Source organism: Heterodontus francisci, chromosome 35 (assembly GCF_036365525.1).
Source record: "Heterodontus francisci isolate sHetFra1 chromosome 35, sHetFra1.hap1, whole genome shotgun sequence".
Taxonomy (NCBI): Eukaryota; Metazoa; Chordata; class Chondrichthyes; order Heterodontiformes; family Heterodontidae; genus Heterodontus; species Heterodontus francisci.
The window spans coordinates 37,116,055-37,140,854 of NC_090405.1; the positions used below are offsets into that span (position 1 = coordinate 37,116,055).

The 24,800-nt window shown below is 43.6% G+C and overlaps 1 protein-coding gene across 2 annotated transcripts in view; it reads right to left on the reverse strand.

The window, feature by feature from the left end:
* Positions 1 to 24,800, reverse strand: part of LOC137350616 (sorting nexin-27-like) — a 107,570-nt gene continuing 82,770 nt past the window's right edge. Inside the window, exons 4-13 of one of the 2 annotated variants that reach the window (XM_068015356.1) lie at positions 23,778 to 23,842; positions 18,420 to 18,524; positions 15,865 to 15,943; positions 14,732 to 14,895; positions 12,720 to 12,809; positions 11,495 to 11,644; positions 8,783 to 8,911; positions 7,653 to 7,712; positions 5,442 to 5,492; positions 1 to 3,109 (exon numbers count right to left, since the gene is read on the reverse strand). In XM_068015356.1, the coding sequence (XP_067871457.1) occupies positions 3,059 to 3,109; positions 5,442 to 5,492; positions 7,653 to 7,712; positions 8,783 to 8,911; positions 11,495 to 11,644; positions 12,720 to 12,809; positions 14,732 to 14,895; positions 15,865 to 15,943; positions 18,420 to 18,524; positions 23,778 to 23,842 (944 nt within the window). In that variant the 3' untranslated portion in view covers positions 1 to 3,058. Of the gene's footprint in view, positions 3,110 to 5,391; positions 5,493 to 7,652; positions 7,713 to 8,782; positions 8,912 to 11,494; positions 11,645 to 12,719; positions 12,810 to 14,731; positions 14,896 to 15,864; positions 15,944 to 18,419; positions 18,525 to 23,777; positions 23,843 to 24,800 lie in introns of both variants that reach the window. The other variant, XM_068015357.1, reaches the window with a different exon arrangement.

Here is a 24,800-nt window from a genome sequence, read left to right on the forward strand (position 1 = left end):
GAAATGCACACGTTTTCATTTATTTCGAAGAATATGGTACATTAGACATTACATCACTGCAAATGACAGAAACTACTCCTCCAGGCTGCTTATTGATTAGAATGAGAAATGGCAATGATTAGAAAGTGACCAGTTCAATGAACTGACCGACACAATGATGGAATGGACAGTCCAAAGTTACAATGCATTGACCACAAAAGACAGGCACACCCTTTTATTGGCTTCCAGCTGGTACTGGTGTAGTCCAGGAATTGCTCAACAAAGTTTGCAAGTGATCCAAAAAACTGATTATCGTCCTTTGGGTTTTTAAATGCATTTACAATTATTTTCATTAGTTTGGTGCACTTTAGTTTTCACTGAGCCGAGTATCTGACCCACACACAAATCCATCACCAGGCTCGAGTCTTCAACCCAAATTACTAAGGAATCCAGACAGGCAGCGCTTCTGTTTAAATGAAAAACTGGACATCTGAAATAAAATGGTTAAATGGCAGAAATAAAGGTGTAAATCTGCAATATTAACCTGTCTCTGTATAGTTGTTGACAGCTGTTACCTTCCCACTTCTGGTGCATCTATGATCACCCAGTCTGATGGGATATTGTCTTGCACTGCTTGTTTGAAGGCAAATCGAAAGCAATCCAAGTCTACCCTCAAGGTCCCATCAATGAACTATTCCAGCTGGTCAATCAACAGTGCTGGAATACTGTAGACCTGTCTGACCCAGTTATCCCATCACAGAAACAGTAACTGAGAAGCAAATTCCCATTGTCGAGCAGGGTATCTCAGTACTAATGCAGCCCCCGAAACGATCACTGCTTACATCCCTTCCCTCAATCCTCCCCACCAAAGATAGATTGTCACTAGTTGGTAACTGGCTGTTTTGGAAATGTCACCTCTAGTTTACTTCTGGTTTTCAATGTAGAACAAAATTATTTTTCTTTTGTAAAGTCTTAAAGAAAAATCTCCCCCTCCCCCAGGCTCCTACACTTTTCATCCTAGATCCCCATTGTATATTATAACTCAAATGAGCTCTTATTGCACCCCCAACATGATCCCCCACCTCCCAAACAGGACAACAGTGACTTCAATACACTCATCTGAAGTAAATTGACTCAAAGACAATGACAGCGGGTTACACAAACCAGTCGCCACCTTTAATTACGGATCTATAAATAATTACATTGCAGCTTTAACACTGATGCTTTCAAGAAATTACATGGTAATTTTGAGAAAACTAGGATTTCTTTTTACAAAAACAGTTGCTTCCCCTCCACTGTCAGCCTCTGGCAAGCAGTAGTGTGTCCTTATTCTTTTGTCTGTATCTTGGCCCATACTGAACACAATACACACAGTCTCCCAGTCACCTGTAAAAGGACTTTCGGATCTTAGTGCAACATCTGTTGTCAGACCTCGTTACGAGGTCCTTGCTCAAAGCTTGTTGGTGTTGAACTTTAAAACGGATCCATCAGTCCTCAAAATGTTGCAAAGGCTGCCCTGTGTAAAGGACATGTTGACTGAAAACTTTGAAATGTCACAGAATCAGTCCCTTCTGCTTCATTCACACTAGCCCATTTTGTCTTCCACACTCTTCACCTAGCTGGACTCGCTGGTGAACTTTAAGGAAGCCAAATACAAAAAGGTAGCCAGGGAACTGGTATAAACTATTCCTAAGGCTCTTGCACCCAATGATTCCTTGCTCTCGACTAAATTCCCAAAGTACAAGGTGAACTCTGTGCCGATCATCAACAATGCCAGCGAGTAATACAAACTCCACCACGTCCAACACGGACGACTGGTGGCTAACCTATAACACAGCTTGAATAGCTGAGTAGTTAAGCAGTATGTCGAGGTTGTGTAACTGCTCGCTTCACAAATACACAACATAAAAGATACTGGAAATATTTTCCTAAATAGTGTATCGACCATTTTCAGTATGAGTGTTCAAGTGACTGGCCTGAACCAGCCTTATTCCTTCCCAAAGAATGGGACGAAAATATTATGGACACAAAAAAGGTTAATTACAAGTCTGGCTTCCGATTAAACACTGAAGGTTTCTCCATTTTCCCATTCCTTGTCAATTCATTTCACTGTCACAACACACCAAGTGTCAAAAGTGGATATTTCCTATTGGCAGTTTGGACAGATCAGTAGCAATGGCACAATACTTAGCCCTGCTTAAAAAAACATTGAAAATGCAAAAGCCTCATATACTTCTGAATTTGTGTTCACTCCCTGTCATAACAGAGCGTGATAGCTCTTAATACAAAACATCTCTTTCTGGTTTTCAATATAAAACAGAATTTATTTTTTTGTATAGTCTCAAGGAAAAAGGTCCCCCCTCCCACCCCACCCCAGATTCCTACACTTGCCCTCCTAGATCTGCATTGTATATCAAATGCAATACTGTACATGCAGGATATCATCTAGCAATAGGCTCTCGACTACCCCAGTCAGATTTGGACAAAGGGAGAATATCCACTTGGAAACTTGATTTTCAGGTGTTGATAAACAGTCAAAATGACTGCTACTTGGATTCAGCAGCGAAGGTGTGTTCCATGCAATATACTGCCGGTTTGGAGACTGAAGCTTCCTGAATAATCGAACAGGTATCCTGTCTCTTTAATACTCAAATTAACGAGTAGCTTACACGGTTGGTCTAGTCATTAGGTTGGAGATGGAGATATTGCCAAGATATAGTGCTTGCCCCTTCACCCACTGGTTCCAGGCTAACAATTCAGGACTGCAAGTGCTAGCCTCTTGTACTCTATTGGCCGCATGCTATAGTCGCTCCCTCTGGTTAGGAAGATTATATCCCAGCGTCCTGCACTGTCCAACAACACATTACTCCTTGATCATTCTCAGAGGCAGCTACGAGTGGTAACTTAACAGTGAAAGATGTGATGAAATGAGGAATGGACTACTTGAAGACTGTTTTGATGTCACAGCTACACTGAGGAAAGGTTTGGCTGTTGCTTTGCCTCCCCCAATGTCAAAGGTCCAATTGCTTCAGTTTTCATGCTAAGGTGCTGAGATGCTACAGAGAAATGAGGTCTCCCCTCAGGACAGCGTGCCTCGAGTGCCTCTTGCTGCTGCCGCATGAAAAATATTCTGAAAGAGGAAAAGAAAGGAAGATATACATTAATGGGCTCAGCCACAGCAAACATGCATCAGAAACTCTGATGCCCAACATTGAGGTGTTTGATGCTGAATGGTATGGGTTTTCAATGACGAAACCAACAATCAAGGACTCGCACAGCACGACTCAAAACTAACACACTGGGATCTTAAACCCAACACCCTGACTGCTCAACTCTCCCCACACCCAGAGGTGTCAAACTTAATCTGGGGGCAATTCAATGGGCAGTGGGAACTGTGCTGTGCAGTCTTACAAGCTCATTTCAAAGATTTGCATCAATTGGGGAAACTATAAGACATCAGTATTTTTATACAGCCCAATTTCTCTCAAGAAACTTGTTCATATCAAGAAACATCTATTAACACCTGTAGTGCTCAAGTAGATTACAGTCAATGTATATAATCAGATCACTGCAGCTAAACAATCATATCATATGCAAAAGTCAGAGAGAATTAACAGATTAATTCTGGGAGCTGATAGCATCATTCACAGATAGGGCCCAGTGCACAAAACAGGGAAATGACTATGTAAATGACACTCACTAATGACAAGTGCAAGAGGAGAACAACCAAGTCAAATTGACAGATGTCAGTCTGATGGGAGATGCAGCTTACTTGGAATTTCACACTGTTGTAGTTCACTTGCCCCACTTTGATACAAAGTGGGCCAATGAGTGTTCATCACAGCCCTGGTACTGCAGTGGGATTAGTGTGGATGGAGAGAACCAACCTGACCCTTTCAGAAGTGTCAGCCAATGTGTATGTGTCACCAACTGCATCCAGAACTACCCTGGCAAGGAAGGAGTTAATTACACTTCACTGTCTGGTTCTGCAGCTCCAATGAGATTTATTTAACTGTCAATACAGTTTCAACTGGACTGTGCGACACTGTCAGAAAATGGGTTAATTTAGCAGCTCACAATCCTGAGACCTAAAAGTAAATTCCATCCAATCCACTCTCCAAAAGGGGCAAATTCATCTGATACTGCTGGACACAAACAGGATTATTAGATATTGGGCAGAATTGAGCATTTGACCATCTGATGGAGATGGAATGAAGCTTCCTGTGATGCTGACCCTCCAGTAATACTACAGCCTCTTGCTGTTTAAACAGTTTTGACTCCACCAGAAATGTAAAACACCATTTAGATAGATACCGGAAAAGTTAGAAGCGTGGGGAGCAATGAGGCAGCGGGGAGGCAGATAGAGACAGGCAAGGACAGCACAGACATAACAGCGTTAACACATAGCAAACACATTCCCCCGACTCACGAACCTGGGGAATTGGAACAAGCTGACCGCTCCAACCCAATGGCTCTCAGGACAAACACAACCACATCTCGAGTCCTCACACATCAATGTACTCCTCCCAATAGCAATATGCAATCAAAATGTATCATTGCTGCAAATACATGACAGGGCTCTGGGAATTACCTTGAAAAGTTTGAAGTCGTCAGACACTGGACAATTGTGAAATGTTCCAAAGCCAGATTTAGAAACATTATGAACAGGTGGTGGCCATTCAGCCCCTCAAGCCTGTTCCACCATTTAATTAGATCATGGCTGATCTGGAGCTCAACTTCATCTCCGTTACTCCATCTCCCTCAATACCAGATGTGCAGTGATCCAGAACGTACCGCACAGTGCAGACAACAGGCCGTGCACAACAGAGAGTGAGTTGAGGGAACATTCAGGATATCTTTAGCAATAAAAAGCTATTGATCTCAGTCTTGAAAGTTCCAACTGATCCCCAGGATCCACAGCTTTTTGGGGAGAAAGTTCCAGATTTCTCCTACCCTTTGTGGAAAAGTGCTTCCTGATTTCCCTCCTGAATGAACTGGCTCTAATTTTAAGATCAAGCCCCCTTGCCCTCGATTCCTCCACCTGAGGAAATAGTTCCTCCGTTGCTAACCTCACAAATCCTTTCAACATTAAGCACTTCAATCAATCACCCCTCAATCCCCCACAATTAAATCAGTGATTTCAAATGGCAGAAAAGGGTCTCATCAGAATCACAGCAAGAGACCAACTGAGAAACTTTCTGTCAGATAGTTTGAAAGGGCATCACCATAAATATCCTGTGAACAGGTTACTGATTAAATTGCTGACGTTACTATTGGCAACTGGTTGGAAGGAGTGGCTGAATTAGTTGATACCAATATTGATGTTTGCTCTTTCGGAGAGAGACAGCCATTCCTGTTGAGGGGCAATTTGTAATTGGACATCTCTGGAACACAGCTTCATGCCAGCCTCACCAGCGACATCAAAGCATTCCTACGTGTTCCTCCTTCCCCCATGTTCGTACCATGTGGCTGGTGCTATTCCTGTTATCCTCATCATCGCCTGCTTCCTCCATCTGTGGGAGAGACAGAGACAAAGTGAGACAGTAATGGGGAATGGTGGTTGGGGGGGGAGAAGTGGGGTGTTGGGGAAGAGAGAGAGGTGGGGTACGGGGAGAGATGGGAACTGGAAAAGGTGGTGGAAACTGGAGGGGAAGTCGGGGGTGAACCAGGAAAGGTGGATGGGGAAGGAAGAGAACCGGGGAAAGGTTGGTTTGGGGCGGGGGGGGGGGGGGGGGAAGAGGTGGGGGAAGAGAAAAAAATGGTGAGGGGGAGAGGGGCAGAGACAGACACAGATAAACAGCGAGGGGTTTGCACACTTTGTCCACAAAGTGCAAGAGGATAAACCTGGCCCTTACAGACCCGGTCAGTTTAACGTCAATGGTGAAAAAGATTTTAGAAACAATAAAATGGGAGAAAATTAACAGTCACTTGGACAAACACAGACTAATAAAGGGGAGCCAGCCTGAATCTGTTCAGGGAAAATCATGTTTGACTAACCTGACTGAGTTTTTTGATGAGGTAACAGAGTGTGGATGAGGGCACTGCAATTGTTGTTGTGTACATGGACTTTCAAAAGGTGTTTGATAAAGTACTACGGAACCAGTTTGTTAACAAAATTGAAGCCCATGGGATAAAAGGGTCAAGAGCAAGAGGTTTTTTCAGACTGGAGGGAGGTATACAGTGCTGTTCCCCAGGGTTCAGTACTTGGAATACTGCTGTTTTTAATATACATTAATGACTTGGATTTGGGGACATGGTGTAATTTCAAAATGTGATGCTGACATGAAACTTGGAAGCGTAGTAAACAGTGAGGGAGATAGTAATAGACTTCAAGAGAACACAGGCTGGTGGAATGGGCAGAAACATGGCAGATGAAATTCAATGCACAAAAGTGTGAAGTGATACATTTTGTTGGGAAGAATGAGGAAAGCAAATACAAGCCAAATGGTACAATTTTAAAAGGGAGTGTGAGAACAGACACACTTGGGGGTGTTTGTGCACAAAATCTGTGAAAGTGAATGGGACACATTAACAAAGCAGATAATAAAGTATATGGAATCCTGGGCTTTATGAATAGAGACAGAGTAAAAAAAAAAGCCAAGTAGAACAGCAGCTCAACCCCAGCGAGTATTGTGTTCATTTCTAGACACCACATTTCTGAAGGACATGAAGGCTTTGGAGAAGGTACAGAGGGATTTACTGGAATGGATGCAGGAATGAGAGATTAGTGCATGTGAATAGACTGAAGGAACTGGCGTTAGTCTTAGAGGTGATGAGAGGTGTTTAAAATCATGAAGGGTTTAGATGGAGTAAATAGAGAGAAACTGTCTTCAATGACTGAAGAGTCAATAACCAGAGGACACAAGTTTAAGGCAACTGGCAAAAGAACCAGAGGCAACAAGACAAGAAGCCCACGGGATAAAATCCTAACAGAGTGGGTAGGATTTGGAATGCTCTGCCTTATACGGCAATGGAAACGGATTCAACTGTAGCCTTCAAAAGGGAACTGGATAAATACTAGGAAAAAAAATTGCTGGAATCTGGGGAAAGAACGGGCAAGTGGGACCAATTGGATTGTTCTTCCAAACAGCTGGCACAGACTTGATGGACTGAATGGCCTCCTGTGCTGTACTATTCTATAATACTAGGAGGGCGGGAAGGCAGAGGGGAAGGGAGGGAGGCACTGATTAATGAACATGTGAATTATTTTTCAGAAAGTTAAGCTAGCTGTCCTGAGGAGTTGCAGACATGTTAAGCAGCATTTAATCACCATCTGGCAACTCCAGTTAGGATCAGAGAAGATTAAGCTTTCTTTTCATTGGTGATGTTAGTGCTGACAGCTAGAAACCACTTCCAAAAACCTCTATTATCATCATCAAGGGGTGGCTCAACAGGGCAGAAAAAAATGTTTCGTGTGAACAAGGAATATCAGACATGCAATCAGAGCAGAAATAATATCGTTTCTCTGGACTTCTCAGCCTGAACCAGAGTCCCTCTGGCCTGCTGACCGGAGATAAGGATCTCAGTCTTACAGTTGTCTGCAGCCAACCGCTTTCCACAAGGCTGAAGATTACTCCGTGCACTCTGACTGTATGATCAGACAAATCCCGGGAGCTGAGGAAAAATCAAAACCACAACCTGTTCAGACCCACGAAAATCCCGATCTCTCTTACCTCTTTCCTCCACCTCAGTTCACACAGAACGCGCTCAAAACATTCGTGCATGTAGTTAAACTGCAAAAGGAAATGGAAACACCAAGTCAGAAGAACAGGAGCCCCCAAAGCACTCAACCAGCAATGAATTACTTTCCAAAAGTACAGTCGCTGTTAATGTATTTAAAGGTGGCAGCACGTCCCACCCTCCCCCTTGCTATGTCCTCAATGGGACAATAAGGAGTAGAAGAGACAGTGGGTCAGGCAACCACATCCCAGCCCAGTCTCGAGCCTCCCCTGGTAACTGCCTGAGGTGCACTACAAACAATGAGCATATATGACCTTAAACACCTCGGTGCCCCAACAGTTCAGCACCTAGACTGCACGCCCAAGAACTCCCACTTGACTCCCTGTATTGATTCAGCAAACCAGCAGCACTGCATCAGCCAATATCTTGGAGGAATGCGGAACATGTCAGTAAGTCAGACAAAAGAACAGCAGATACTATTCAATACTAACTTTCAAAGAGAACTGGACATATACTGGAAAAGGAGAAATTTTGCAGGGCTATGGGGAAAGGGCAGGGGAGTGGGACTAGTTGGATAGCCCAACCAAAGGCACGATGGGTCGAATGGCCTCTTCTGTGCTGTATAATTCTAAGGAATGAACAAACTTGCATTGATTATAGCACCTTTCACAACCTCAAGATCTCGCAAGGCGTTTTACAGCCAATGAAGCATTAACGACCGAGTAACTTTTTAAAAAAAAAGTCATGTTAGTGAGGGATAAATACTGGCCAGGACACCCAGGAGAACTCTCTTGCTCCTCTCTGAACATTTACCGGAGGGCTGACTGGGCCTTGCTTTTACATCTCATCCAAAAGACAGCACCTCTGACAGTGCAGCACTCCCTCATGACTGCACTGCGGCCTTGATTTTGTGCTCAAGCCTCTGAATTGGGGCTAGAACTCATGATCTTCTGACTCAGACTGCAGTTTTATCTGCCGAGCCATGCCGGACACCACCTGAACTGCCCAGGTGAAGAAAAGACTTTATGTGTCACTAATGGTAACGGTGCTGGTCTGTCCCAGCAGCTAGCAATCGGCAGCAGGAAGCACAAAAGTAGTTTAGAAATGCACGACAGTTACTCACGTAAGGAGTGAAGATTTTCACCCAGCGTGGTTTCTTTTCACCACGGATATACTCAAAGCAGAACGCCATTCCCTCTTCATCTGTGTCCCACTGGTGCATCTCGTCCCACTCAAACACAATCACCTGGTTCTTTTTTTTAAAAAGAAAATACTTCAGCAACTTTTTCACAAAAGAAAAACACAACTTGAGAAAGGCTGAACTGCTTCCCCTCGAGTCTATCAGGAAGGATTCGAACCATCTCTTCACAACCCAAATATCCAGCTGATTATTGGTAAAATGAAAATTAGTCTCCCAGCCCACAGACAGCAGGTGAGGGGGTGACCTGATGGAGGTCAGTTAATGGCCAACAATGTTATTTTACAGTTCTTTCACGAGACAGCGCAAATTTAAGACCATCACAAAAAGTATCCGAAAAGAGGCTGAAAAAAAAAAAGCTGTTTGCTCTGAGGGTGATTAGAACATTGAATTTTGTGCAACAAACTGGTGTTGGAACACAGACTTTGAATAATTTTTAAAATGAAATGAAATAGTTGCTTGAAAGGATATGGGGAGCAAGGAGAGAGGGATTAGACTTGGTGGCCCTGGTGGAGAGAAGCATTTGTGCAGACGTCATGGCTGAATCAATTATTTTGTGCTGTACAATTTCCATGCTGGTTGACACTGAATTCTTCCCCTGGCTGTTTGGGTTCGCCAGTTGCACACGGAAACTAGTATGCCACAATTAATCTATAAATGGGACCCAGTGCACAGCGCCAGGGAGCAGGGTTCAAGCTCTCACTCCGTCACGCTCCCAATTTTAGCCTGACTGCACTGGGAGATCCAGAATAGAGGCTAAATGTCGCCGGTAATAAGGAAGGAAGGAAATATTGTGCTACTAATTCTCACTCAACTATTCGTGCACATCTCTTAACCAGCTTAATCGGAACAAGGGCGGCACAGTGGCGCAGTGGTTAGCACCGCAGCCTCACAGCTCCAGGGACCCGGGTTCGATTCCGGGTACTGCCTGTGTGGAGTTTGCAAGTTCTCCCTGTGTCTGTGTGGGTTTTCTCCGGGTGCTCCGGTTTCCTCCCACAAGCCAAAAGACTTGCAGGTTGATAGGTAAATTGGCCATTATAAATTGTCACTAGTATAGGTAGGTGGTAGGGAAATATAGAGACAGGTGGGGATGTGGTAGGAATATGGGATTAGTGTAGGATTAGTATAAATGGGTGGTTGATGTTCGGCACAGACTCGGTGGGCCGAAGGGCCTGTTTCAGTGCTGTATCTCTAATCTAATCAAACACTTTTTCCACATAAGGGGCAGTAGATATCTGGAATTCTGTCCCTCAAAAGGCCGTGGATGCTGCAACAATTGAAACTTGAGAGACAGAGTGACAGTTTTTGCTGGGCAGGTGTATGGATTTGGAGAAAAAGAAAGTAAATGGGGTTGAGGTGCAGATCAGTCATAATCTAATTAAATGGCACAACAGCCCAAGGGGTTGAGCTCCTGTTTTTAATGATACTACATTCTTAGAAACTGTAGGGATAGGAGAAAGCTATCCGTGCAGTTAGCGCATGAACTCATTAAGAATTAGTTCCTTTGTTTTTGAAATGCATGCTTGAACCCCCTCCAGAATACATGCATCAGCTCAGGCGCTCCACTGGTGGAAATTCATTGCCTGCACACTCAAAGGAAGAGGTCAGACAACTGAACGATCTGGTAACTTGAGACACTGCACCCAAGCAAGAAGTTAATACATTTAGGAGTGGAGACAACTAGCAGGACAGGAAGGCAGATAAACCCAAAAGATTGCATTGTTTGACAATGACACATCTTCCTGACATATTACAGCTGTGTAACCAAATCCCAACTGCTGAGAAGTCATGGGGAGGGGAAAAGAGACTTGCTCTCACAACTCAGGTCAGATGATTAGCAGCTGCTGGGATATACATGAACACAGGGAAGAAGTGCCACGCTGGACTGGAGAAGCTAGAGTCTGCCACTCATCATGTCGTGACAGTAAATCAACTGTGTAACAGCCCCGACAAACACATTTCTCTGCAGCACCTGTGGAAGAGCCTGCCACTCCAGGCGCTGCTCCACACACCACTGACCACCTCCAGGTGCTTACCCATTGTCTCTCGAGATAAGGAGGCCAAAGAAGAAGAAACCAGAGACCAAGAAATCTTTTAACTCAAACCAAGATTTAACAGAGGCGTTCAAAATTTGGCTTTGATAAAGTAAATGAGAAATGGTTTCTACTGGCAGGATGGTCAGTAATCCAAGGATGCAGATTTAAGATAATTGAAGAACAATGGGGAGATAAGGAGAGTTATTGTGATCTGGAATACACTGCCTGAAAGGGCAGTGCAAGCAGATTCAAAAGTAACTTAAGAGAACTGGATAATATTTGTAATGGCAACATTCGCAGGTCCGAGGGGGAAAGAACAGGGGAGCGGGACTAATTGGATTGCTCTTCTGAAGAACTAGCACAGGCATAACGGGCTGAATGGCCTCCTTCTGTGCTACATCATTCTACAAAGGTGTGAGATCACAACCTGAATCCTGCTCACTATTGGAAGATTTGATGCTGTGATTGGGAACAGCAGATCACTACATTAAGAAAGACTGAAACAGCAGCCCATAGGACTCCCAGCTGATCACACACGCCTCCGCCCGACCCTCCTCGACCACACACACGCCCCAGCCCGACAGTCCTCAATCACACATACCTCCAACTGCCCGTCCTCTGTGCAAGCGTGGAGTTTAAAGTGCTGAATGCTAATGGCTGCCATCACGTGTCCCTTCCTTCGAGAGTCACACCGACAGTGTGGGAAAACTATCTGATTGTAGCCTTCACAAGTCCGAATCATGTTCAGGTACTACAATAATGGACAGGCATTTAGTGTCAAGACTAATTAACAGCCTGTGAGCAGCCTAGAGATCCCACCTCCACCCACCCCCGTCACATCACTTACTGAAACTCATCACCAGAACTAGGCACTGTTCTGTCATTTATATAGCGCCTTTCACAACCTCAGGACAACCCAAAGCATCTTACAGCCAATTAAGTTCTTTTGAAATGTAGTCACTGTGTAATGTAGGAAATCCAGCAGCGAATTTGCACACAGCAATCTCCCACAAACAACAGTGATACGCTTTAGCGACATCGGTTCCGAAATGCTTTGCAACAGCCTTCAGCTGTGAAAGGAGCTATATAAATGCAATGTCACGCACTCTTTATCCTACACTCGCTGTCCCCTCACATTAATCCTTGCCAATCTCAGAGGCATTAAAGTCTACAAGTTTCTCCATCGACTCCCTCTTCCCAGCTCCACTCCAGCAAAACTCTGGAATGCTATCCCTGTCACTCCACCTTCAATCGCAGCCCCACACTCTGGACCGTTCTCCCTGAAACACTCCAGCTTGCTACCTCATTCCCCTCCTCAAACCAACATCACTAAAAACAGATTATCTGGTCATTTATCTCATAACTGTGTAAACTTACTACACATAAACTGGCTGCTGCAACTCCTAAATTACAGTGACTACACTTCAGAATCATTTCATTGGCTGTGTTTTGGGACTGCCCGATGTAGTTCAAGGTGCTAATGAAATGCAATTTCTTTCCCTTTTAAATACCTATCTTTTTGACCAGGCCTTCAGTCACCTTCCTCTAACTCTACCACTGCACCGCATCCATTTTAATCTGTGAAAAACCTATTGAGAATTATCGTCCCTTCCGTACGCTATAAAAATTCAAGCAGTTGCCATCATTGGAAGAATTGGTTACATTCTCTGCTTTCGGAAGGTGAGGTTAAAGGTCAGACAGAATCAAGTATTATTCTTGTACAATTTCTGGTAACTAGTAATCTCAGCATGAGCCCTAAGCTGCAGCTTGTAAAGCAGATTTCCCCATTCTGTGGGCACACAATCAAACAGATAGCAAAATCCTACCATGACTTTCTTGTGCTGCTCCGACAGTTTCTGAAGCTGGTACGACTTATCCCCAACTCTAATCCGCCCTTTTTTCACATCCTCCACGGCCTGCAATGACAACACAGCGGGGTGACTTGGGACAGCAATACACAAACCTGCGGTTATTACAAAAAAAAAGATACTACCACCCGACGTTTTGGAAGTCTCTGCACTGTTGTGGGATCACTCCAGCCCTCAGATCTGCGCTCCTCCAAACCTGGCCTCTTGAGCATCCCCGATGTTAAAGCACTCCACAGTTTAGCTGTGCCTTCAGCTGCCAACGCCCCAAGCTCTGGAATCAAAAGCTTGTAATACATAGAAACGTACGAATCACAAGGTCATGGGTTCAAAACCCACTCCAGGACTCTAGCACGAAATCTAGGCTGACTCCCCAGTGCAGTACTGAGGGAGTGCTGCACTGTCAGAGATGCTATCCTTCCGATGAAAGATTAAACTGAGGCCCCATCTGCCCTTTCAGGTGGATGTAAAAGATGGCACATTTTGAAAGGAAGTAGCTTGTGTTTTCTGGCTTGTTCTGTTCTGCTCTGTAAAAGCCTATTGCTGATTACTGTTAAATTACTAATGTATGATAGTGACACGAAGAGCAAGTCATGCTGCTACCATGGATATAGTAGTGTAGTGGTTCTGGACCAGTACCCCAGAGGCTCAAGTTCAAACCCAACCACGGAAAGTTAAAATTGAATTCAATAAATCTGGTCATTTGTATCTGGCATCAGAAAATTGAGATAAAACCCCAATGGTTAATGAATGGCCTTCAGAGTGCAAATCTGCCAGTTCTACTCACTGTGGCCTCCATGTGACTCTAGTCCCACAGTATATGCTTGACTCAATACCCTCAGGGCAATGAAAGCCAATAAATGCTGCCCTGCCATGATCACAAGATCAAAATTTAATCTTTGTATCAAGCATTGTGACCAACTTATTGTAGCTCCATTCAAAAATAGAGTTTCCTGTTACTTCTGCAGTTTTTGTCCGAAAATTCTTTTGCAAGGTGATTGTCACTAATCTATGCCAACTGAAACTCTTCCACAATTTTACACTGTCCAAATTAAACAGAGTGACAGCAGGACTGGTCTTTTCAGTTAAATCTGTAGGTACCACAGTTAACATTCCTGCTTCAAAGCCACAGAGATACCAAGGCGGCTGGGATGAGTCTTAGTCTGAAGAGTTCCAATGGAAGGGCCCATGTGAAACATTAACCTTCCTCTACCTCACATGCTGACTGACCTGCGTATTTACTGTGCTTCCTATTTTTATTACTGATTTGCACAGTGACAAATGGGATCACATTTCGCTTCTAGCAGAATGTCCCAGTTAACAGACTGCAGCTGTACTGAACAAGGTGAAGCAAAGATCATTGAAGCAATTGCTTTTTACTTATTTAGAGTGGGCAAGCACATAGTTACACATACATGCCTACACTAATGCCAAGTTTACACCATGGAGAAAGTGACAGCAGGTTTGTGGGAATGAGCTCCCACAAGTCCATGGCCAAGTTAAGTTCCAGAGGGAAGGGGGTGGAATATAAGCAAGTGTGAGATGCTTCCCAATAGGAATGGAAAGTATCAGGGCCGGTCCCCCACGCACCCCTCCTAATGGGTAGTTATACAGCAAAGAGCAGAATCAGGTAAGCTAGCTGCTGTCTCAGTCACTGTAAGGACTCTGCCAAGGAATTGGAATAGGGTTAAAATACATTATAATTACGAAAATAAAGCAGAATCCTCAAGATAACCAATTAAGTAATTATATTACTTAGAATTTCAGGATTTTCTTTAAGCCCACATTGTGGCCGACTACATTCTAATGCTGAGGCACTTGGACACGTATACAGGAGATAAGTCCCAAACATACAAAACAAAATTGAGTGCCAGACATCCTTGAATGTACTCTGTGCTGCAAGTCATTCGTATAAAATTAAACACACACACGCTCCCAAACGGTGCACTCTGCATAGTGAACTGCTCATGTACCTGATGGAAGAAGTAGGTGACTGCGAGATCATTGTCATTCAGAAGTTCTTCTTGGGCCATGGTGAAGAGCCACTTCCTGATGACCAGACAGGTCCCGGCTGCTGCCGATGTGTAGTTCTGTACATACAGCTTGTGTGGAAACTCATTGGGGACCAGCTTCCGCTCTGCAAATGCATAAATTACTATCCGCATCACTGAAGTACAAGCAATGGTTCAAATTGACCATCACTTCCAAAGCAGAAAAAGGTAAAGAACTTCCCTTACTGGTGGACAACAATGAAACATCTCTGGCAAAGCAACAGTACAGGTGAGGTCATAACCATTGTATAGTGCATGAATCAGTGCCCTCATTGGTCGAATGTTGACTCATCACATCCTGATCTTCAGATCCCTCCATGCCCTCACCCCTCCCTATCTCTGTAAACTCTAACCTTTTAACCCTCCGAGAACTATGCATTTCTCCAACTTTTGCCTCGAGTATTCCCGATTTCCTTTGACCCACCATTTCGGTGTCTTCTGCTGTCTATGCGCTGAGCTCTGGAATTCCTTTCCTAAATCTCTCCTCCTTCATGCCCTTCTTTAAAATCTATCTCTTTGACCAAACTGTCAACTGTCCACCCATCTCAAGGTCAAGTAGAAGCTCCTGATGAGAGAGACCTACAGAGGACAAGTTCAGTGAGATTACAATACTAAGTTAAAGAAGAAAATAATTTGTGGATCATGCACAACTTTTAATCATTGGAAAAACATCCAAAAAGAAAGAATAGTAAATTTATCAATTAATTTTCAAGTGATGCAATGGAAGATCAATGGATTCTTCTGGGAGGGGGAGAAGAGATATCATACAAGCTGTTTTGTAAAAATGAAGGGATCCTGTGCATTAGATTTGGGAATACCAACATTCAAAACTGACAGGCAGAAAAACACTAGCTAGTCCATTAAGCCTGCCCCACACAAACCATGAGAGCTCAAGCATCGTGACGAGAAACTTCCTAACCACCCCTATTCTGCCATCTGAACCCTTCAACGAGTTTAGTTGGTTTATAAATTCATTCATTATCACAAGCCTTTAACATGCTCCAGAACCATTATTTATTCCCTCAATAATTACAAAACAAATAAATCGCCCTTACCAAAGAAGTGGTCCACTACTTCAAACAGTGTAAAGAAACTTGCTGTGATGCTATCCATTCGTAGGTGCTCTTGTACAGCCTTCAGGGATTAAAACAGCAGAGTGACACTGGAATCAAACGATGAACACCCTACACAGCATCAGTCAGAACATGGAAATCAGCTTCACCTATGTCAATGTCAACTTGGAACTTGGATTTTTTTGAACATGGATTCAAATTTAGACCACAGGGGACAAGTGTTGCCAATCTCCAAGGGGAGATTGCTTGGTCAAGTGTATAATCAACACTGCTCTTTCACATTTCATATACCTAACTAGGTTAAAGAAATCCTCCAGACCAAAGCGAAACTTGCGCCAAATTGTGTCGCTTACCAACTCATAACCTTGATGTTGAGTAATTTCACATCAACTGAAAAAGGCCAAGAGAGCCTGTTTTTATACAGCACCTGATGTCTTCATAACGTGTCAAAGTCCATACAACCAAAGGAATACTTCTGAAGACCAACAAAATAGAAATGGGCTTCTGACACAGGAACTAACATGCATGGTCAGGTTTTTGTTTAGCTGTGGGGGCAGCAATGTACCAAAATGGCTTCAGAAAAATTAATCTGGGAGTTTTTGATGTCATCTTCAATGGGATAGAGAATATTCCACCCCGAGTGCAGCCAACTCGATGAACAAAAATCAGACTTCAATTTGCAATGTAATAGCAGAGTTCTCCTAACAATTAATGAGCTGCAGGAGTTAACTGTGTGCACCGGTCTCAGTTTAACAATTCTTAAACTCGATGATAGTGCTCAAGTTTAAGGGTACGATAACTTAGGAATGTTACTGAAATAGCAATCTAGAGAATGCAAGTTCAAACTCCACCACAAAAAGAAAAAAGTCTTGCATTTATATAGAGCTTTTCACGACCAGATGTCTCAAAGTATTTCACAGCCAATGGAGTACTTTTGAAGTAGGAAATGTGGCAGCCAATTTGCACACAGCAAATTCCCAAAAACAGCAATGTGTTAATGATCAAATAATCTCTTTTTGTGATGTTGATTGAGGGATAAATATTGGCCATGACACCGGGGCCAATTCCCCTGCTGCTCTTTGCAATAATGCAATGGGATCTTGATCCACCAGAACAAGCAGATGGGATCTCAGTTTAACACCTCATCCAGCAGACGACACCCCTGCTGGTGCAGCACTCCCTCAGTACTGCACTGGAGTGTCAGCCTTGATTTTTGTGCCCAAGCCCTGGAGTGAGACTTGAACCTGGAAGCTTGCTACCAATTGAGCCATGACAGTTTAGGAATTTGAATTCAATTTTAAAACCTTGGAATAAAAAAAGCTAGTATTGGTAAAAGTGACTATAAAGTGCTCAGATGGTCATGGTGATTTCCACATCACATTAAAAAAAAAACACTGGTTCACCAATATCCTTTAGGAAAGGAAACCTACTGTTCTTACCAGCTCTGGCCTGTGTGTGACTCCAGTCCCTCACCAATGTGGTTGACTTGGAACTGTCCTCTGAAATGGCTTAGCAAGCCACTCAGCTGTATGAAAAGGTTTAAAGACCTACCACCAACTCCTCTCAGGGCAACAAGGCATGGCAACAAATGCTAGCCTTGCCAGTGACACCCACATTCCAAAAATGAAATTAAATCTCATCAGGTTTTTTCTTGGCGCACAAAAAACCATGGTTCCAGGCATCTCATGATTTTACAATATAATTTCTTGAGAATGATGCTGAACTTAAAAAACAAAAAGCTTGGTGAAGAAGCTACTTCAAACGTCTGGAGATAGTGTGAACTCGCAAAATACTGATCACTAATAGTTTTCTAAATACATCAACAATCAGTTCTGCTTAGTATCTGAGCTAAGGTACACAGTCCTTAACCTTTGAAGGAACAATACATATGTATCACATAATTCTGGTTTTCACCCCATTATTCCACCTGAACATAATACTTTTAATCTGTATTGTGAAAAAGGGCCCATGCCTAAAACATGAATTCACCTATTGTGCCTGCAGTTCTTGAATGACCCGATGAGCTTTTCCATCATTTTCGGGACAGTTTTATTTATGACTCGATTACAATCTAGTTTCTAAAAGTACGTATATACCCCTGGCAAAGACGACCTGCAACACACTAACGACCAACCTCATACCGTTTGCGTTATAATGATTTGATCTGATAATTAGTTGAGAGATGCATTGACAACAACGAGCCAGCCAAATTATTTTTCTAAAAAACTGAATTGCAAATATGGGAAATTTACTAGACGACACCATCTTCAATTGAGGGAACGTTAACACATCACTCCCGCCTCCCTCCAGAGGCTTTATCCAAAAGGTTTGATCAAACTGGTCATGCTAACCCTGCTGACTACAGTCTGTCCCCACTGGAGCTCCTTCTCATGGCTTTAGAGATTCCTGTTTATCCAGACAAAAGCTAAATGCATTCATCGATGGTCGCCCAACATCTCCAACTAAAACCCATGAGCTTTGCAGTCAGTTTCATTCTTATTGAGATTGGCCAGAATGTTGACCCATGACTCACTCACCCTGTAGACTTCTTCTGCGGTGCTGTTCTTTTTCACAGTGACTGTGATAATGCTCCTGTCAGGCAAGGCTATCCTCAGGTCCACATCTGACAGCCCATTTGTACTCTGGAAGAATGCAACGATAAACATGCAGCTGTTAGAACATTCACTTACTGAAAACACCTTGCGTAGTTCCCTAATCTGAGGAAGATTGGTGGGAATGGAATATTATTTCAGCAGCTACATCAAATATTACAGGCACTGAACTCCCAATAAAGATCCAAGTCCCCATCTCGGACACCAACTGTTGAGTTTCCCTTATACACGTGAGCAACCTTGGCCACGGCAGGTGGCATTTGTCCTGAGGGTGACAGCTTTTCACACATCAGGTCAGCTAAGGGCATCATAGATATCATTCTCTGATACATTCAAGGATCTTTCTACCTGGGCTGCAGCATTTCAGCTATGAAGAGAGACTGGATAGGATAGGATTGTTTCCCTTAGAGCAGAGAAGGCTGAGGGAGACCTGATTGAGGTATACAAAATTATGAGGGGCATTGATAGGATAGATAGGAAGAAACTATTTCCCTTAGCGGAGGGATCAATAACCAGGGAGCAGAGATTTAAGGTAAGGGGCAGGAGGTTTAGAGGGGATTTGAGGAAAGGTTTTTTCACCCAGAGGGTGGTTGGAATCTGGAACACACCAGCCGACGGGCTAGTAGAGGCAGGAACCCTCAACATTTAGGATGTATTTAGATGAGCACTTGAAATGCCATAGCATACAAGGCTACAGGCCAAGTGCTGGAAAATGGGATTAGAATAGATAGGTGCTTGATGGCCGGCACAGACACGATGGGCCTAAGGGCCTGTTTCTGTGCTGTATAACTATGACTGTTCAATTCACCTGCACTGAACCAACAGCCACAAGACTCAAAATACCTTTGAGACAGCCCTGAAATCACTACACACCATCTCAAGTTTAATTTGGGGATTTACTTGGTTTGTCAGTTTTTGTGCTGGCAACAATCGCTCCTGACAAAAGGATGACTGAAATATTTACAGCTGACTGGAAAATTGGACCCATTATGTATCTCAAGCAAACAAACTCAACAGTGCTGTACTGTTCTTTGTTGAGATTTGCATTATGAATGCTGAAGCCATCAATTTAAGGATCTCAAGATAAACTAATGGAAGGCCACCAGACTTGCTGTAGGTCTTTGTAAGTGAACAAATAACTCTACTTTTCTTAATCACTGCCCTGCTCTACTTGTGCCACAGATGGAATGCAAGAGATTAGGCCACCTGATCCCAGGCCTCCCTCAACACCAGCCATGAGGATATAAACAAGCGTAGCTGGGAATGATGCGTATTCTTCATCCTGGCTCCCACTCAGTAGAACAAGGCTCAGATCAGCATCCATACGCAAGGGGCATCCTCCAAGTTTTTATTGAATATCCGAGATTCGCAGCATTTCCCGAACACTTTTAAAATTAATCCACCCTCGTCCAGGGCCGACCTTTGGTGGGACTATTCTTAATCAGGTAGATGTACAGCACTGATCAACAGTGCTGTATGGCAGGTCAGCTTGTGAGTATTAAGCATAACATACCTCAATGGTTAAAGTGCAATTTGATAAGGTATATTCCACCACAGTCTTACATACTGTGACCATGTGAGCTTTGACTTTTAGTATTACATAAACATGTTCTTATCCTCCTTATTTCTCAACCACTACTCACCCCGCCTCTGTCCCATATCTTTGACCCCAAATATTTCTCCTCCTCTCCTGATCATCTCTCCTTACATCCTCCCCTACCACCTGGTCTCAAGTTTCTTGGTGCGCTTTGCCTCTTGGCTCCCATCTCTCGCTCCTCTTCGAAGTCCATCGATGCTTATCTATCTCCTTTGTTACTATTCAATTTAGCTTCTCTGCCTTCCCCACAGTCTCCAGATTTAACGCCCTCAGCTCACTTCTGTCTCCCTTCTTGTGCCATTCCCTTTCCCTCTGCCTCGGTTCTTGCCCTTACAACCTTAAATAAGCCTCTCACCATACAGAGCAATGCATTACTCAGCCAATAAGATGATCTTCGAGCTTCTAACCCCAAGTACACAGACTCCACACATATCTGCATATGTTGAGTGCCAGTCAATATGTTGTGATTGGTTGCACATATGATTCAAGGAGTCAGTAGTATCAGTGCAAGTGTTTGCTGGAGCAGGTTGTACATGACTTGGATCGACTTTGATAGTAATTGCAGCTTGACACCAAGAGATACCTGTGCCCCGACCTCAGATCATGGGGCAAAGACAAACTGATGGTAGCTGAACACAGTACCGATATTAGATTGACGTTTAAGAGGCAGGACATCACATCAGAGTGCTCAATCCAACTTCAACTAGAGATTTTCAGCTTCCTCTGTTCTTCAAAAGGCACTACATGAACAGTTCATGGTGGCAAAAAGGATTCCTGCAATCTGAAAATAGGTTCCCCACTGTGTCTCTCCTCCATCTCCAAACTGAGAACTCCAAACATATGGTGATCTTTATTGAACTAAACAGTGCCAGACACTGATCAGTACAGCCCTAAGGCAGAAGGTTAATTAACCTGAAAGATCTTCAGTATCACACACTTGGTAGAAATCAATTATTCACAGCCCCCTGTACTGTAAAGCTTGTACACATGTCTCACTATCAGCTAGTGCATGCCGATACCCAGTACAGAAGGGAAAGTCATGAAGCAGTGGAACCAATTCATGCTGAAGGAGGGGAAGTTGTGCAGTTATCTAGTATCCCAGATAAAGTACATCAGCCACACACACTTGCTGCATTACACAGGGACCAAAGATTTTAATGCTTTGTGCACCATACAGGGCAAATGATCCAAGGAAGTTCAAGTGCAGTGTCAGTGGTGGCCCAATCTTTCAGCCGTGGCTCACTCCAGGGCAGTACTGCAGGAGTGCTGCACTGACAGAGGTGTCACCTTTCGCATGAGTCTTTAGTAGACATGTCAAGTGGACATAAAAGATCTCATGGAAGAGCAAGGGAGTCCTCCCCAGTGTCCTGGCCATTAAACAGATAACCTGGTCATCACTTTGCAGTTTGTGGGACCTTGACGTTCACAAATTGACTGCCATGTTTCCAACATTACAACAGTGACTATACTCAAAAGTACTTTATTGGTTGTAATGTGTTTTGGGATGTCCTAAGTTGTGAAAGGTGCTATATAAAGGCAAGTCTTTCTTTAAAAGAAAAGTCACATTCCCTGGGTATAGTTATCTCCATCTTTTGAATGCAGTTTATCCTTCACATATACTCTGATACATTCCACAGACATCAGGAACATGTAAAATCTTTGTGGAGGTGCTGGTTGGACCCAATGGCCTCCATAAGCTAATCCAATAGACCAATTAGGTAAAGCACAGGAGCACTGCTCAGATGTTATCAGGAAACTACTGAAAGTACCATTGCATTCCATTCTGTGCACGTGTGATCAGTCTGAGCGAAACATGACTACCTTATGCTGAAGGCAGCACCTTTAGACACACATTCGGGCATTGGATTAATGTCTGTATACTCCAAGAATGTAACAACCTGCCATTCTGTATTCCTTAAAATCTAAGTGTTTTGATAGAGTAACTAGTGTTTTCACTGGCAGGAAGATCAGTAACTAGAGGACACAGATTTCTAATTAGTGGCAAAGGGCGACATGATAGAGGTTTACAAAGTTATAAGCGGCATGGACAAAGTGGATAGTCAGAAGCTTTTTCCCCAAGGTGGAAGAGTCAGTTACTAGGGGACATAGGTTTAAGGTGAGGGGGGCAAAGTTTAGAGGGGATGTGCGAGGCATGTTCTTTACACAGAGGGTGGTGAGTGCCTGGAACTTGTTGCCGGGGGAGGTGGTGGAAGCAGGTACCATAGAGACGTTTAAGAGGCATCTTGACAAATACATGAATAGGATGGGAATAGAGGGATACGGACCCCGGAAGTGCAGAAGGTTTTAGTTTAGGCAGGCATCAAGATCGGCGCAGGCTTGGAGGGCCGAATGGCCTGTTCCTGTGCTGTACTGTTCTTTGTTCTTTGAACCTTGAGGAGAGGAACATTTATGCAGCAAGTTATGATCTGGAATGCACTGACTGAAAGAGTGGTGGAAACAGATTAAAGAACTTTCAAAAAGGGAATTGAATAAATACTTAAAAGGTCAAACATTTGCAGGGCTAAGGGGAAAGAGGAGGGGAGTGAGACTAATTGGATAGCTCTTTCAAAGAGCACAGTGGACCGAATGGCCTCATTTTGTGATGCATTAGTCTGTGAATGAGACACATCTCACGGCAGGATTATGGCGGATTCTATGTTGTGCCAACAATGCATTAGCCTACATCATGCCTATACTATACCAGACACAGCTAAGTAGCTTTGACAAAAGTACTTGACCACACATCAATAAAACAGGGAATTGGAAACAAGCTGCAGGTCCTTCTTTATCTGGAGATCAAATGTCTGTTGCATAATTGTACCAGCAGTTAGAGTCAGAGTCATTTACAGCACAGAAGACGGCCATTCGGCCCACTGGGTCTCCTGGAATATTTTCTGAGGGTTGTGCGACTTTGGAACTCTGCCTCAGAAGGTGGTGGAAGCGGGGTCATTGAATATTTTTTAAGACGGAGGTAAGTTGATTCCCTTGCCTAAAAAGAATTTATTATCGAGGGTAGATGGGAATGTGGAATTCGAGACGTAAACAGATCAGCCATGATCTTATTGAATGGCGGAGCAGACTAAAAGGGGCGGAATGACCTACTTCTGCTCCCAATTCATATGTATGTTCAGTCCCAGCTTCATATTTATGAAAAATGCTTAATACTTCAGTATCATGTTTAGGAATAATTGTCACATCTCACTTTTCAAGGAAGTGGCAATGCAATAATTCCATACTTATGTAATTGAGGTGTTTGAGATGATTAAAGGATTTGACAGTATAAATAGAGAGAAACTATTTCCTCTGGTGGGAGAGTCCAGAACAAGGCAGCAGAACCTTAAAATTTAAGCTAGGTTGTTCAAGGGTGATGTCAGGAAGCACTTCTTCACAAAGGGTAGTGGAAATCTGGAACCCTTACAAAAAACTGAAGCTGGGGGAGGGGCAGGGGAGGTCAATTGTAAACAACTCAGTTTTTTTTGGCTAGTTAAGGGTATTATTAAAGGATATGGAACGACAGCAAATGGTAAAAGAGTGTTACGATACATACCAGCCATGATCTAATTGAATGGTGGAACACCCTTTGAGGGGCTGAATGGCCAACTGCTGTTCCCATGTTAAATATCCATCTTTGAATTCTGAATAAAACTGGACCTTGTTAAGCGAGTCTTCCCTTTGCGCAGCCTTACCTCGCTGGAATCAGCCAGGAACTCCTGCATCACGTCGCTCTCTCCAAGGACACTGACCGAACACACTGCAAAACAAAGCACAAAACAGGGCATTATAACCACAGCTCAGCCACTCAGTGCTGCTCCCTCCAGGCACAGTTGGAAATTGCCCACACTCCATTCCTTAATGACTCTTGTCAGGCACCCTGGCCCCAAGCCTCTGGCAGAAGGCATTCAAAGACGCTGACATTTTTTCCTTCTTCCCCGAGCATTCATTTTCAGGTGTATGACCTCTCTTTCATAGTCCTGACAGGATACTCAACACATGAGGACATTAAGGCTTCTGATGTCATTGATTGGGTGCTTGGGTTGGCATTATTTGGGAAGAAGGGGGCAAAGGAGTTTTTAAGCCCATCTTTCTATGCTGAGACCAAGAGAAAGAAGTCAATTCAATCAGGCTATATGTGCTATTAATTCAGGGCTAAACTGAACAGGGACCTAACCTGCATTGGGAACCTCTCCAGGGAGATAAGTACTCACTTTCAGCTGCTTACTTCAAAGCACTCCGCAGCAGGTCCCCATCCTGACCAGGCTCAAGGTAGAGAAGAAAATAAAAGGTTTGCATTTATGTAGCACCTTGTATAACCTCAGGATGTCCCAAAGTAAATTTAAATCCATTGAAATATTTTGCAAGTGTAGTCACTGTTATAATATAGGAAATGCAGTAGCAAATTTGGGCACAGCAAGGCCCCACAAACAGCAACGTGATAATGACAAGATAATCTGTTTTAGTGATGTTGTTTGAGAGATAAATATTGGCCAGGGCACCAAGGAGAATGTCCCTGCTCTGGAGTCGTAACTTCAAATAGTGTCACAGGATCTTATCCATTCTTGCACGAGGACAAAAATAACCTCAGTTCATCGTCTCACCTCCGACAGTGTCACAGTACACTGAAATGCCAGCCTGGAATATGTGCTCAGGTCTCTTAAGTGGGACTTGAATCTACGATCTTCTGGCTCAGGTGGGGGGTGAAAAGAAAGTGT